This window comes from Coenobita brevimanus, chromosome 62 (genome assembly GCF_032717465.1).
Source record: "Coenobita brevimanus isolate Jiangsu-jjx chromosome 62, ASM3271746v2, whole genome shotgun sequence".
NCBI classification, from domain to species: domain Eukaryota; kingdom Metazoa; phylum Arthropoda; class Malacostraca; order Decapoda; family Coenobitidae; genus Coenobita; species Coenobita brevimanus.
In genome coordinates this window covers 28,774,631-28,791,616 of record NC_137015.1, presented here as the reverse complement: position 1 = coordinate 28,791,616, position 16,986 = coordinate 28,774,631, and the positions used below count along the sequence as shown (strand labels likewise).

Here is a 16,986-nt window from a genome sequence, read left to right as displayed (position 1 = left end):
AGCGAAAGAATGGAGTCGTATTTTTCACCAGCTTTGGAAATTTCATAACGCTTCTTCCTCAGCGACTTATTTTGTGCATCAAGCCTTAAGACTCCTCTCGTACGTTACTGATGCATACTGTATTTAATCTGCACGGATATCACTAAAGAACAGCTAAAAAAAAATGGCGAAGGTGAATGTGCTCCTAGATCTCCTATGCCAACAACAATACCGCCACAGTAAAAACGATAATAATAATAATAATAATAATAATAATAACAAAAACGAAATGAAAGATTATAAATATGGTAGGGTACAATCATATTCTAAGTGGCTTTGGAGATTACGCAGTCCCTTTTCTTCTGTGATTTACTCTGCCTGTTGCGTCTTACTGTTCTGTATTTCATCAACATAAATTACGTCAATATAAAAACGATATTAAAAACATACGAAGAAAATAAATCGCTACGAAAGAGGTGCAACGCCCTACATAACCAGGGGACAGTATTCTCAACGTAACCCCTTCAGTCCGAGAACGACATGATTTTTTTTCCCAGTCGCCCTCTGACCGCTTTTCTCTCTCTCTCTCTCTCTCTCTCTCTCTCTCTCTAAAGGCAACAACAAAGTGAGTTTATTCAGCTGGGGGAAATTTCGGAAGCTATGTTGTTAGAAGCTCTCTTGGCTAACCTTTTCGCCGAAAAAAAAAAAAAAAAAACTTAAGTAGGCGAGAATACAAGGCAAGGGTATAGTGAATGAGCGAAGACAACTTTGACTGGCGAAGGGAGGGAAGATGACTGGTGATGGTGGGGTCTAGGGGAATGTTTGCGTCATGAGCCCTCAGGAAGATTATGTTCTTGTCAGATTAGGAAGTTTACTATTTACCTTGTCTTGATTTATATCACATGATGCGCCTAAAAATTCCCGTGTGTGCATTCTAATATCAACAAACTTTGCAATAATAACATAAAGAACATTCATTCACTCGATGCAGAAATAAACCACTAAGCTGCTACGGAGAAATAAACCAGTAAGACTAAGGTGCTAGGGAGCTTCCTTATCCAATGAAAATACAGGCCTGAGTCTCCAGAGCTTTCTGTGAGCTTAAGAGGCCTTCTATCATCTTTTCTTAACCAATGTTATTTTTGTAGCTATAGCTCTTTCACATTAAATTGGCCCAGATTTTCATCCTTTTATTGCTCATTGCATGTAGCCCATCGGCGGACAAAGACAATGATATAGCTCTTCACCGTTTCCATAGTACTTCTTCGTTACTAGCATCATATTCTAGTATTAATCAATTATTACAACTTAGCACTCAAGATGGTGAGACGGTAATTTTAGGCCAAACAAGTGTTAAACATATATGGAACGTTAATATTCTCGTATGTGATCCATGCAAACCATGCCAATATGAAGAACATAAACGGCATAGAGTACTGAATTGCAATATGAAAAAATGAATCGCTATGGACGAGGTGCTACCAATCCTACAGTCCTAGGTGTCTGGGAATAAAGATATTGAATCACACCTTCATTGTTCGAAAACGCAAAGGGTCGATATCATTCGCACTGGATTGGATTCAGACGAGCAGATTTTAATACTACATTTCTATCAGTGTCATCAAAGGTCAAGTGTGGGATTCGGCGTTTGAGAACAGAAAGTCAAGTAGAACTCGTAGTATCATCACAACGGAAACCCTTGTGATGAGCTTCGTCGCACAGGACCGGAAACAGACGAGCCGAACCGAATAGCACAGTGGCTATTTTGGTGGCCGAGTTCGCGCCAAGCCAACGTGTCATCGTTACGTCACCATTACGTCACACCTTTACCTTACTGAGAACTACCTAAATCCTCTTAAGGCTAGAATTTCCCTCGGCTGAGCAAAATTGTCTGGTGTAAGTCTGAATAAAGTACCATAGTGCATGCATTACGGTGAAAGTGTTAATGGAGATAACTTTTGGTTTACAGATTGGTAAGAACTTCTAAGATGAACATTTTCTTTTTTCTTTACATGCGCCAACGAAGTTGGAGGAGGTTATGTATTCACCTGTTTGTCTGTTTGTCCAGACTATATCTCCAAAAGTTCTCAATGAATTTCAATGAAATTTTGTGGAGGGGTGGGCCATGGGACAAGGAAGAAGTGATTAAATTTTGGGGCGGATCTGCATCCGGATCCTTTTTAATGGCAATGGCATTGGCGGAGGTATGCGCTCTCCGGATGCTTTCTAGTTTGTTTTGTTTTAGCTTGAACAAAAATACCTAGATATTATCATGGCAGACAAAAGTATACTTTTATGTGTTCGAATCCAGGCATAACGTAATCTGAGGCGTTGGAGTCCCCCTACCCATCACACTACTTCATGTACTCGTATCGCCACTTCGGCCCTAATACCAACCGTTCATGTTAGGGAATATACATGGCAGGACTATCTCGTTCAGGACTGGTGTGATGGTATTGGCGGGGATGTTATGGCATGTCGGTGGGTCTTGTGGAAAACTACTAGTTTTACCGAAAGCCATATTCTAAAATTGTCCTTTGTCCCCGCCTCCGATCACTTACGCCCTTATGAGCAATTGACGACTTCTCCAACGACTTGACCAACTGCAGATATATATATATATATATATATATATATATATATATATATATATATATATATATATATATATATATATATATATATATATATACGGGGTTCTCATAATTCGAAGTCTATACAAGTTACTCTTACCGTCTTGACAAAGGAAAAAAATCTCACCACTAACACCATGTTGTCTAATTTACTGACGTCAGCTGACTAGTTATGCAGTTCCCTTGATCTCAGTAAGCAAGCTAATCCCTTCCACCGCTACAGACGCTTTTCAGTATAAAACTCAGGTTAATACCAGATTATTTTGTTCAGCTGCGAGAAGCCACGTCAAAAAGGTAATTAAGAGGTTAACTTGAACTGAAGCATATCGTCCAGCAATATCCTGGCTGATATTCCTAGGTTGCTTTCCACCACAAAACTGGTGAATCGATAGATTTTGACTCTTTGATATCAAGAAACCCACGTCATACTAGATACCTTTCGCCCGCAGGATGATAAACGTCAAACGTTTCTAAGAATATCGTCTGACGTAAGAGAGAAAGAACTGTGATCTTCAACAACTAGATCGATACTGCATATATATATATATATATATATATATATATATATATATATATATATATATATATATATATATATATATATATATATATATATATACTGTATGTTACAGGCAGACTGTGAAATCAGTCATTTCGTGAAATGGCTAGTCAATTCGAAAAATTAGTCTAAACTGGGATGGGATAATTTAGGTTAGGTTGGTTTAGGCTGCGATTAGGTCAGGCTGGTATAATCTAGGTTAAGTTTAGGCTAGGTTAGATTAGGTTACGCTGGGTTTGGTTACGATAGGTTAGGTTAATTTAGATGAAAGCTTAACGTAACTTACGTTCACCTAAATTAATCTAATCTAACCTAACCTCAACTAACCAAACCTAGCCTCATCTAACCTAAACTTAACCTAGATTATCCCAGCCTAACCTAACCTCAGCCTAAATTAACCTAACCTAAATTAAGCCATCCTAATTTAGACTAATGTCACGAATTGGCTAGGCATTTCAAGGAAATGACTGATTTCACAGTCTGCCTGTAACATATCTATCTATCTATCTATCTATATATTACATTATCATCAGTGTTCCCCTGTAAGTTAACCCCTTCCACCAGAGGGCGTCGTTTTTATTCTTGCTGCTACCAGACGATTTCATTAAACTCAATAGACATCGAACTGGAAGAGTTAAATACAGCCTTCAGTACAAGGCGTCAATCCTTAGTTGAGCAGAATTATTTGGAAGCAGCATGAGAAACCCGAAATAATACGTCATAGCAGGGTTGTATGTATTACAACAGCAGGCTTGTAATCACCTGATAATGGCGGTTTTACAGGTCCTGAAGGGCAACTGATCCCTTCCGCCAAAGCACACAACTCCCACTGTAGAAGTGACCCGCCCTTCGCACATCGCGCATCGGTATTCGTGTGGACGGTTCTTGGAGTGTATGGTTAATGCATGTACGGATTTGTGTTGGATTGGCTGAGTTTGTAAGTGACAGTCTATATGCCATCGGAGGAACCTCGACAACACACGAACACATAAGAACAAATAAAAAAACATATTACTGCACCCTTCTTAAGTGTTTGTCCCAGGAAGGGACTGAATCTAATCAGGGTTGTTGTAGAGGCACGCTCTATCGACCTGACCGTCAAGAGGTCAATACGGTAAAGCAAATAATGTGTTTCTGCAACGCCAATTAAACGGTTGCGTGTTTTCCCTTTCAATCCGCGCCTGTATTTTTCATTTAGTTCTTGTTACCTCCACACGATTTAATTCCTCTAAGCAGAGACACTTCGAAATGGACGGGTTTTATTTCTTTCATATAAACCTCTTCTCAGTGAACTGAACGAAATCGTCTGGTGACGAAAGAATTAATATGAAAAATACGTCATCCATATGGAAGAGCCCAACACGGAAAATCAAACAATATTCGTGTTCCTAGATCCCGACAGAGTTGCTTGTTTGAGATGGCAACACTGGTGACGTCATCAGTCTGCGACGCATCTTGCCAGGGTCAGGGTTCGTATTTATCAACGGTCTTATAGTCAGTCTGTTTTCACCTGACGGAACAGGACCATTCCCATAACTTGAATATTTAATTCGACGATCCTTAGTTATGAAATACGAATGAGTGTCCTGGGTTACTAGCTCAATCGCCCATCCAATATGGCTATAACTGAACTAATGGGGGTTAAGAATTCTGAGTACTGGAAGAGTTATGCATCAGTAATAAACAAGAACATAACTGAGGTGCAATGTGAGCAAAAAACAGCTAAGGAAAAGGTGTTACGAAATGTCCAATGCCACTCGGAATACGATCTTCGGTCAACGATTATCACAAACTATCAACTGCCTCTCGTGACTAATGTATGCTTCAGCAGGATGAACAACAGATATATGGGATGATTCTACCACTCCTATCCTTGCAAAAATAAATCTTAGGTACTGTTTTCCTCTCGCAAATTAGATCTATTTTAGCCGGAAGACGAAACATGGGAAGCATTTGTACTCCCCCTATCCCTTATACAAACATAAATCTTTGTTATTATTACCTAAGTTATTACAAGAAGAACAAAAGACATGGAAATTTTCTGGAATTTCCCTCTGCCGAGGAAAAAAAAAAAGTCACAGTTAGGACAGGCAGCGTTATTGTAACGTCTGGGAACTGATCGTGCGTGTGGAAATACAAACTACAGTTACTATGAGGAAATGATCGCAAGTGTGTTTGGCCAAACTTTGATTTATATACAAATTCTGTGATTTGCCGTCATGATTTTGAATTGTAAACTCAAACATTTTAATACCAAGACGTCTGTCATATTTTATTTTTGCACTCATCACACGTTTCATTCAACTGACGAAAACCTCGTGCTAATGTTAGACTGGTATGACTTCGATCACACTAAGGCATTTCCTGTCAAGGACGTAACCATCGTCTACCTTTTTGTAATACACATGATTGCGAAATGGAAAGACTCTGAGGCACGGAACTAAATGGGAGGAAAAGTTTGCAATCATGTTTCAAGATGCAGACGGATTTGCCTTTGGTCCGCAGCTACTTTTGAAGCTTGGGGCAACCTGGCTTGGGCCTGTATTCTCGTTAGATTAAAAAGGTTTACAGCAGCTCTTAATTGGCAGTTTATTTTTCCCTTTGGCACGTTCAAATTCTCATGTGTTTATGCAATTTATGTCGTCATTAAGATTTTTTTTTTTTTTTAATAACAGAACGGAGGAAGGAAAAACAAATGGGTAAAAAAAAAAAATCCATACACCAGATTACTGGTGTCCTCTGTTCATAAAATATCTGTAACAGTTAGACTTGAACAGTTGTGGGTTGAAATTTGGAGGAAAACAACTCTGGGGAAGCGAGTTCCAGAGAGATGCAGTTCGGGGAATGAAAGAATTCTGATAGGCAGAAGTTCTGCAATATGGTTGAGTGACATTCCAGTCATGAGCGCTACCAGATGCCCGTGTAGCACGAGGGAAGGCATGGAGAGGTGGCACCATGGACGCAACTTCGTCTGAGCATTTGCCAAAAAAAATCTGTAAAATAATGCAAGGGAGGCAACATTCCTTCTTACTTGCAGGGGAGGTAGTTTATATGTAATGGCAGGGTTGTTAATGATTCTAACAGCTTTATTCTGAATTTTGTCTAGTTGTCTTAATGCAACCTCTCCACAACCATTCCACAAGGGTGAGCAATATTCAAGCTGAGAGCGCACATGACTCTTATAAATTATAGCCAACTGCTCATCGGCGAAGAAGTTACGGACTCTGTACAATAATCCAAGTTTCTTTGAGGCGGTTTTAGCAAGTGATCTGACATGAGAGGTCCAGCTGAGGGCACTGTTAAGTGAGACACCAAGAATTTCAATACTTTTGGAGATGGGAATATTAGTAGCACTGAAGGTAATGTACGAATCTGGCAATATCTGTCTGTTAGTAAACTGTATATATTTAGTTTTACTAGCATTAAAAGAGACAAGGTTGTTTTGTCCCCATTCACTGATTGTAGATAGATCTTGATTTATGGAGATGGCTGTATTGAGTTGAGAGGTAGAGATATTAGACTTTGTAAATGGATGTCTGAGTGTGAATGAACTATGTAGTGTTGAGTCATCATATGAGTGAATGGGATTGAGTGACAGATAAGAGATCATTCATCAGGGAGTAACTGACAACATTTATGAAGAATCACTAAGAAAGAGCTATAACAAACCTCCAATATTCATGCAAATACATGCTTCTGGGTGTAAGTACTGCTCCTCCTACCATGACCTAGTCCAAAAATATTGTATCAATACGACAGCCCTTCATAAATGATAAAAATCGGCACAAATCAGCGGTATTGTCAAGAGACACAGTTGCTCTGCTTTGCTCTAATATGTCCAGGCAAGCACTGATTACGCTGTTTCCTTAACCTCAGAATCAATAATTGATTACAACGCCAGTCGGTACAGTGCTGTGCCAGACACAACGATACGAATCCCAAAGAAGCGACTGTGTTTTTTCCCCGATGATTTAGTGGCTACCACCAACATACTTTGGAGGGCCTCGAGCCTCTACACCTCAAAATGTAATTCGGGACTGGTTGTTACCAATTCATCATTACCATTATTATTTTTTTTTTTTCTGCAGAAGTTCCTCATATTATGAATGACTGGACGAACGAACAAACTACAGCGACCGGCTTGGACACGTTTTTCATGGGCAGGCAGCTGCACCACACACGTTCAAGTAGTGTTTTACAGGATGTGAAATATATATATATATATATATATATATATATATATAAAACGTTTAACTGCAACTATTTATCGTGTACACAACAATTAAGCGTCACGAGAGAGAGAGAGAGAGAGAGAGAGAGAGACTGAACATCTCTTTTACCTGAAAAAAAAAAAAAAAAAAAATCGCCATTTTGTGTGACGTGATTAAGTACACCGAGCTTCTCCATATGAACACAAACACAGAAATGGTTATAATGGGAAAGTTACATACACACATACACATCACCCAACATAAACATTCATACAAACTATGTTTATACATAAACCTGTAAGAGAATAGTTATACATTATTAATAAATTTAAATTTAGTGAAACTATAACTAGCTATTTACATACTGATATAGCTATTAACATATGTATCATAACAACATAGGTAGGAGAGAAAGAAAAGGTTGACCCTTAAACTTCGGCTGGCATCAGTTCAATTATATTTCCATTTTCCCCGCCAAAAATGTGTCAACTTTTATATATAGTAGCTATAAACTTCCTTTTATGTGAATTTTATGTGGATTAAATTAGGTCCAGTTTTGCTTTAACTGGATTTCAGTTAAAAGGCATTTTACAATCATAATTAAGCAAATTTTTCACAATCCTGGCAGGGAAAAAAGCAGAAATATTATGATTATAACTGAAGTTGAGGGACTTATACATCAATACACACACGTTTATATTAACAAACTGCGCTATTAATCTGCATAAGCACTTGGGAGGGGGAACAGAAGAGTACATTAGCACAGTACTTCACATTCTTACTTAACTAACTAAACGTGCTATGTCAATCGCCAGGTTAAGTAGTACATACATCATAATACATGGCATGCCAGAGACACTAACATGCATCTAAATATCTACACACATCAATGAATACACATGCTGGTTTATGGGACAGCCTAAGTATTATGACCAACCGTATTTTTCTCGGAATTTTCAATAATTTGGTTACATGAATGGATACAAAGTACTCGCATGACTCGCGCTTATAAATCTTTTCACTTATTATTATTATTATTATTATCATTATTATTATTATTATTATGGGTGGGATAATGTATAAGACGTCAAAAGGAGCAAAGTATTTATATAAAACATAGTTTGCATACCAACCAAATTCCATACACGCACAGTTCTGGAATGTGTGCTTGTGCTTGTGTTCATAGGGCAAATGTAGTCAAATAATGTAATAATAATAATAATAATAAACAATAATAAAGTAAGAAACAAATAATATAAATTTACTGTGAGGCCGAATTCAAATCAATGAAGCATACATTTTTCCTCAAGATCCGACTCTTCATAAATTTGTAAACAAAACTGTGATAGTGAATGACGTTACTGGTGGTGGCCAAATGCAACACAAAATAAATAAATAAATAACCGCCACTAATTACATAACGTGAAAGACCGTCATGTCCTGTGTGTGCAATCTGAACAGGATCCGGAGGACATTTCAAAGGATACAGCATTTTGAAGTGGTGCATGTGTTCTCTCTCTCTAGTCGTTCATAGCAAACTATGGAAGCGTTCTTGTCAAGAACTTTAAATGTGGTCGTGGGGCCAAATACTCAGAAAAGAATCAAATGCTGAACATTCAAATAATCATAAACTGATCAAGAATGATACTGTGATGACAATAAGTAATAAGGATGCCGTACCAGAAATGATAATATAAAGGTACATTAATAAACACAATAACTAAAAGTAATTACTAATAATACAGGTAATACGTGACTGGGGAACTGCAATCCAAACACTTAAACAAAATGAGGTGGCATAAAGATATTCTAGAGGTAATAAATGTCAAATATATTTTAAAAGGACAAATCAAAGGCAAACTCTGAGAGCATTCAGTCCCGCCAATTCATCGTGCATAAAGTGTAATCATTCAAGACAAAAACTTTAAATGGTAAACGTTCTGGCTTTCTTCGCTTCAAAAAGAAAAGTTCAAGGATGTGCGAGATATTTCAGTCCACATATCAGAAAAAGTCTTACTTCCTGAGCCCCTGAATGGGAAAAAATATGCATCACAAAAAAACCTCTTTCAAAATAAGCAAAAATTAAAAAATCACCGTATTCTACCTTCAAACACTTAAAAAATATATATACCTCCCCCCAGTTAATTTCGAAGTACTTTTTCCTCTCCCCAAAAGTTATTACCTCAACTATATCGTTATTGGTGCGTGACTCATGGGGTTCATTGTACTCTGTATACTTGAGCAGCACTTTGTCCATGTCCGTGGAAGCGTACTGGAACAACTTATTGCTGGAGTTGAAGATGATGAGCGCAATCTCGCAGTCGCACAGCACCGAGAGTTCGTAAGCTTTTTTCATCAGCCCGAACTTGCGCTTAGTAAAAGTCACCTGCAAATACGATATCTTTTGGGGAGGAGTGCGGGTAAGAGGTGGCTTATGGGAGGTGGAACACGATGGGAATGGAATCTCTTGGAGGAGTGAGTTAGGAAGGAGGAGGCAGAGGAGGAGGTGTTGGTGCGGAAAACAAGGACATACTGGGGTAGGAACAGGATATTTTGAGGTGTGGAACAGGGTAATAATGGAAGGTGTTGAGGATGGAACAGGATACGACAGGATGAGGATGAGGCTTTGGGGGTTGGACTGTTTGCTTTTCTCTGGTTAGCTGCACAACACAAACAATAAACATCTTTGGGGGTTTGTTTTGGCAGTGGGCGAGGTGGCTCCCTGGGGTGTGGATGTTCAGGCTTTACCTTTTCTGACTTCTTTAATTTTGTTAGTTTTCTTCATTTTACTGAGAAAGAGAGAGAGAGAGAGAGAGAGAGAGAGAGAGAGAGAGAGAGAGAGAGAGAGAGAGAGAGAGAGAGACAGACAGACAGACAGACAGACAGACAGACAGACAGACAGACAGAGACAGAGAGAGAGACTATGAAAAACACTCCACGGGTGGAAGGAGGTTGGAAAACAAAATATGAAAACAAAAAATCAAGACTTAAAAAATAATTTTGGTAGCCAACTTGAAAAACAAAATAATTACTCCAGGAGTCCACCTGACACCCGTACCAGGGTGGGTTAGTTACACAAGCCAGGACATCACGACAAAACACACACGAGGTCAACAGCATAGCAGCCACGCCAAGCAGGCCAACTCCTACCGCTGCAAAAATAAGACACGAGTGAGCGAAGAAGGGATTGGGGAAAAAAAGAGAGAAAAAATAAGTGACACAAAGCACACCAATATCTCCCTCTTACCCCAAGTTTCCCCTACATTTTGGGCGGGAAAGTTGGGGAACTGAGGTGTTAAAAGACCCGCATGGGTGGAGGAGCAGGAGTGAAAACGGGAATCATGGATAATGGAGCAAGAGAAAACGTTCTGAGGGAGGACTACCGCCAAACCAACACCCAGTGAGTGGCTACCTCGATGATATTCTTGTTGGTAAGGGACTCGTGCGGTTCATTGTACTCAGTGTATTTGAGGAGCACTTTGTCCATGTCCGTAGAGGCGTACTGATAAAGCTTGTTGGAGGAGGAGAAAATGATAAGGGCTATCTCACAGTCACACAGCACTGACAGCTCGTAGGCCTTCTTCATCACTCCAAACTTCCTCTTGTTGAACGTCACCTGTTTTGTCCAGTAGAAAAAAAAAAATGGGGGGAAAGGAAATAGGGGAGGAGGAAAAGATGGTTGTTAATGATAGATGCCCAAATAAACTGTCAAAATATTAACAATACAGCATACTTCATACTGTAATGGAATACAAATTATAAGTTCATTACTTATGAATAATCACACCTGATACACTAATAACAAACTACATGTAAAAATTTCATTAGTTAATTTCTAAAACTTTAATAACAGACTTAATCAAGATTATTAAATAAATAAATAAATAAACTTTCATCACTATTCTTAGAGTCAACTATACTGTATATGGTTGTTCACAATGGGATATCACAATGATTAAACTCAAAATATCAACAATGAAATTTGTTTCTTAAAACGAAGAATGCTTGTTCACAGTGGAATAAAAAGAAAAATAAAACTGTCAGAAGTAGAACAAGGAGAGTCTTCATTTGACATACATATGTAGGTGCAGAAATACCCACAAAAAGAATGCTTCACTTCGTTAGTTGTATCTAAAGTCAAGACAGGGAGAATAGGTGACTTGGTAATAACCAGGTATACCCGGTAGTTCAATTTAACTTGGCCCAGATTTTCGTCCTTTTGCAGCTTATTTACGTAGTTCAGTGACCAAAAGACAATACTATGGCTGTATCCTCCTCCTTTTCCGCAGCCTTTCTTCGTGATAAGCACCATAATCTAGTGTTAATCTATTATTATAACTCACCATTCGAGGTGGAGATGGCAATTTATGGCCAGGTTAAAGTGAACTGGGTATAGTGAAAATATAAATAAAATCGTTAAATGCCTACAAAGGATATTTTCAAAAAACCATACTTTGATTTTTAAAAAGATGACCGCAAAACAAATCTGGAAAATTTAAAGTACGAAAACTTAATACAGCATAAAAACTGATGCACTGAATGCTAAAAATGTAAAAAATAATGACAAGTGATTTGAACAGTGCAACAGTTGATGTAAAACAGTAATCTGAACTATTATAACTAATAACTTTAAAAGATACCGATTAACCGTAAAATAATACTGGAAATAATATACTGGTTATAGGTAATATGTGATGACAACAACTGACACGTACCCTAAATTCTTATCTACGACAGAGGCATAGACAACACATTATTTAGCTGACCAGTTACACAGAGGATATATATTTCAACACATAAGTACTGCAACGGATGAACGGAATAACGGAGTAATTAAAAAAGGGAAAACATGTTAAATAACAGCATGGAAAACAGATTCATAAGCTAAAAATTCACTCCAATTTTCTTGATAAATGAGAAAGGCACATACAATTAAAATCTCAAACATTCTAATTATAGCCTGCAAGGTCAACATGTAGATTAATTATAAATGTTTGCCTATTGCTGATTGGCTGACGGAGTGTTTGTTTTCAATTATTCTGTAAACAGTTATTTTTTGCTTGCTGATTACTGAAGATGTAGGTATCCATATGGTGCACATGTGTACGTGAACGTTTTAGTAAATACGTGCATGGAACTGCATACGTGTTATCGTACATTTTTATCACATACGCATATAAACCTATGCATACACATATATTGCATATATACATACGTACACATTTGCATGGATAACTTCCAACATATATACTTACACAAATACGGACACTAACACTGTTTTGTAGAAGCATACAATAATGTGTGTGTGTGTGTGTGTGTGTGTGTGAGAGAGAGAGAGAGAGAGAGAGAGAGAGAGAGAGAGAGAGAGAGAGAGAGAGAGAGAACTAGTACATAGTCGAGATAGAGCACGTGTGAAAGAGTGAGTGAAAGAGAATGTGAGGCATGGTGTGGGAGGATGCATATTTACTCACACACACACACACACACACACACACACACACACACACACACACACATTACGTACCTACCAACTCGACCTTTCACCTACCAACCAATCAACCAATTTTTCTACTTACAAACTCACCCAACTACCAACGTGTCTACTTACCAATCTACAGGTATAAACATTCCTGGACACCCACCTGCATGCCTACCTCCCTACATGACTACCAACCAACCAGCCTACATACCTACCAACGGACAAACCTACTTACCTATCTACCTACCAACCCTACTACCTACGTACTACACACTCAACTACCCATCCACCTCCCTACCTCCATCACGCCCAAAATCCTTCCTTCCTACTTACCTACTTCCTTACCCACATCTCTCTCTCTGCCTTCCTACCTACCTACAAACCTATCAACTAACCTCCCTCCCTCCTTACCCACCTAGGCTACCTACCAATCTTCTTCCCACTCTCCCTACCAATGCGACCTGCCTGTCTACCTGCCTACCTACCAGCGTGACCTTCTAGCACGACCATTATTCACGTGCTTCCTCAAGGTCAAGACAGCGAGGTTACCTGACATCGATCTGCACGTCAGTAGGTGGGTAAGGCAGGTAGGTGGGTAAGTAGGTAGGTAGGTAAGTGGGTAAGTAGGCAGCTTGGAAGGTCGGTAGCTCGGCAGGTAGATAGGGAGCAGGTATGCAGTTAGACAGTTTGTAGGTAGGTAGGCAAGTGGGTTCGTAGGTAGGTAGGTAGGTAGGTAGGTAGGTAGGCAGGTGGGTAGGTAGGTAAGTATGTAGGCAGGTTGGCTGGTTGGTTGGTTGGTTGGTTGGTTGGTTGGTTGGTTGGTAGGTAGGTAGGTAGGTAAGTAGGTAGGTGGGTGGGTGGGTGGGAGGGTATAGGCTGGCAGGTAGGTGGGTAGGTAGGCTGACAGGCAGGTAGGTAGGCTTTTGGTGAGTCGGTAGGTAGCAGTTAAGTAATTACAAGCTCAACAGTCAAATCAGTAAACAGACAGACAGACATATCGACAACAGCTAAAACTTTAAGGACTGACACAGACTACATACACTCGTACAGACGGGTAGGTACTGAAGACAGGCAGAGAGGTAAGTAGGTAGGTAGGAAGTTCTTTAGGTTGGTAGGTTAGTTGAAAGGTTAGCTGGTTGGTAGGAACATTAACAAGCGCGGCAAAGTAGGTAGTGTAAGTAGGTAGAGTGCTAGTTAAATTAGCTGGTCGGTCGGTCGGTAGGTAGGTAAGTAGACAGGCTAGGTGGGTGGTGGGTTAGTTGGTTACTTACCGTTCAGACAGGTGGGTAAGGAGGCAGAGAAGGTGTACAAGCAGGAGGGCAACGTTTTGGTAGGTAGGTTGGTAGGCAAGTAGGTAGGGAGAGATGGTGAGAGGTTTGTGTAGCTGTGGGTTAGAGGGTTGGCAGGTTGGTAAATACGTTGGTCGGTTGGAAGGTAGAATGGTTGATTGGTTGGTTGGTTGGTTGGTGCGTCAGTAGGTAGGAAGGGAGGGAGGTATTAAGAAGACAGACATCTAGACAGGTAGAAAGGTAGGCAGGTAGATACGTTACTGTGTAAATAGGTATCTGGTTGGGCAGGGGTTGGGAGCTGTAAGTACTAGCTAGGGTTCGTAAGTAGGTAAGCAGACGTGTAGGTAGAGCTGCAAAGGACAAAATAGGGTGTAGGGTAAAAATAAAGTGTGTGGCCAAATGTTGATCAATACGGCTATTCTTAGCTTGAGTGCTGAGTGTGCGCTGTAGCTCTCTCTCTCTCTCTCTCTCTCTCTCTCTCTCGATCGGAGCAGAGGATATGGTAGGACTCTCTCTCTCTCTCTCTCTCTCTCTCTCTTTCTCTCTCTCTCTCTCTCCACACTTGATATTTTATTCATCTATTTATGCGCGTGTGAATCCTGTGTATTCTCTCATATCTTTCACACCCTAAATCATCTGGTTTCGCGTCAACTTTCCCACATTAGCTCTCAGCACACATCTTCGACACCTCTATTGATTATATCCCTAATTTACGTCATTTAATTACTTACTCTTAAATATTCTCGAGTCATTCAGAAACCGTAATAAAACATGGCCACCAATGAACACTGCAGCTCGCGCCTCTGGGTTTGTTTACACTCCGCCAGCCAATAATAACTCAGGAACCCGGGCAGCGAGGGATTTGATTGGTCGGTTACTTACCTGCCTGTTGCGCTCGTCCGTGATGCGCGAGATTTGAATCTTTTTGCGTCCCATCTTGGAGATTGGTTGTAGCTGTGGTAGTTGTGGTAGCTAGATTGTGGGTGTTGAAGGGGGTTGGAGTGGGTGAGTGTTGTCTGGACAGGCGGTGAGGTTAGCCGTTGTGGTAGATGTGGTAGGGATGGTGGTAGTTGTGGTAGATGATACGGCAGTCAGCAAAACAACCACTACTTTCTCCTAAGTAGTGTAAGGCAGCAGCGGTGGTGTGGTAGTGATGGTGGTAGTTGTGGTAGCAGCAATTGTGGTAGTTTTCTCTTTCTCTCTCGCTCTCTCTTTCTCTCAAAGGTCACGACTTATCACAGTAAGTGCGGAAGGCTAGTAGTGGTGGTAGCGATGGCAATTGTGGTTGAAAATGTTGGTAGGACTGAGCAAATGAGCACGGATGGTGGTAGTTGTGGCAATGTCAGTAGTCACGGTCGGAATAGGGGTATAAATATTGCGAATATTGGTAGGGGATTATAAATGTTGGTAATGAATATTGGTATAAGGAAAATGCTGGCAAATGTGATGATGAATGTTGGTAGCTAATAATGTTGGTAGGTTACAAATGTTGGTAGTTTTAAATGTTGGTTGATGTAAAGATGAATGTTGGTAGTTATAAATGTTAATAACTATAGGTGTTTGTGGCTGAGGTTACAGAGTTAGTGGTGGTGGTGGTGGTAGTAGTGGCGGTTACAAATGTTGGTAGAAGATACAAATGTTGGTAGTTGTGGTTACTGAGCAAAGAATGTGTGTTTTTGTCGCCGTCTCCCGTTTTCTTTGTCGTCAGTTGGGTGTTTATTTCTTCTTTGCTTCTGACTCCCGGACTGCAAAGAAAAGAAAAAGAACAATTAGTACATCAAAACAAAAACAATCAGCCTTAATTACCTAGTTTCTGTTATTATTATTATTATCATTATTATTATTACTGACCTCTTAGTTTCTCTTTTTTTTATTACATTACAATCTTCATTAACCTCTTAAATACGACGGGCTTCTTCTCACCTGAATAAAAATCGTCTCTAGTTGCAAGAATAATCTCTCTCTCTCTCTCTCTCTCTCTCTCTCTCTCTCTCTTTGCCACATGCTCCCATCATATGATTTCTAACTATCTGTAAGGTAACTACTCGCAGTTAAGGTGTTCAATACGATCACCGTTCAACATCTCTCCAAATCAATAATAATAATAATAATAATAATAATAATAATAATAATAACAACAACAATGATGATCATGATGAATAAATAAATGAATAAAAATCCTAATGTAGTACCAAGAATGAAAATGTTATCTGAGTGACAGTATTAAACCTTCACCACGATGACGTATTTTCCAAAGGTAATGGCATGAATACTGTATTCTGGGCCTTAACTTGGCCCAGACTTTCGTCCCTTTGCAAATTATTTCACGTAGATCAGTGGCAGAGAAAGACAATGTCACGGGTCTACATACTCTTCACAGCACTTCTTCATGACCAGTAACATATTCTAGTGTTAAATCTACTGTTACACTCAATTTGGAGAGTGCAATTTTAGGCCAAACTGAAAAAAATAAAGCACAAATATATTTGTGTGTGTATATATATATATATATATATATATATATATATATATATATATATATATATAGAGAGAGAGAGAGAGAGAGAGAGAGAGAGAGAGAGAGAGAGAGAGAGAGAGAGAGAGAGAGCCTCTGTGGTATAGTGGTAGAGTGCGCGTTTCGTACACGGGTGAACCAGGGTTCGCGTCCCGCCAGGGTAATAAACTTTGGGAGTGTTCACCCGGTCACCCACTGCATTGGCGGACACAAGGGGTGCTGTGGTTGAACCAGTGTCGCTTACTATAAAGTATGCTTGCACCCAGTCGATTTGTGCGGGCCAATTACACTTGGTTCACAGACTACACACACATCCAAAGC

General features: G+C 39.6%; 1 protein-coding gene across 5 annotated transcripts in view; it reads right to left on the bottom strand.

Annotated features, from left to right (window-relative positions):
* Positions 1-16,986, bottom strand: part of Mef2 (myocyte enhancer factor 2) — a 209,162-nt gene that overhangs the window by 65,558 nt on the left and 126,618 nt on the right. For 3 of the 5 annotated variants that reach the window (XM_080275731.1, XM_080275730.1, XM_080275733.1), the window contains 2 exons: positions 15,033-15,895; positions 9,565-9,768 (listed from right to left, as the gene is read on the bottom strand). In XM_080275731.1, coding sequence (XP_080131857.1) covers positions 9,565-9,768; positions 15,033-15,086 — 258 coding nt within the window. In that variant the 5' untranslated portion in view covers positions 15,087-15,895. Of the gene's footprint in view, positions 1-9,564; positions 9,769-10,794; positions 10,999-15,032; positions 15,896-16,986 lie in introns of all 5 variants that reach the window. The other 2 variants (XM_080275732.1, XM_080275734.1) reach the window with 1 other exon arrangement.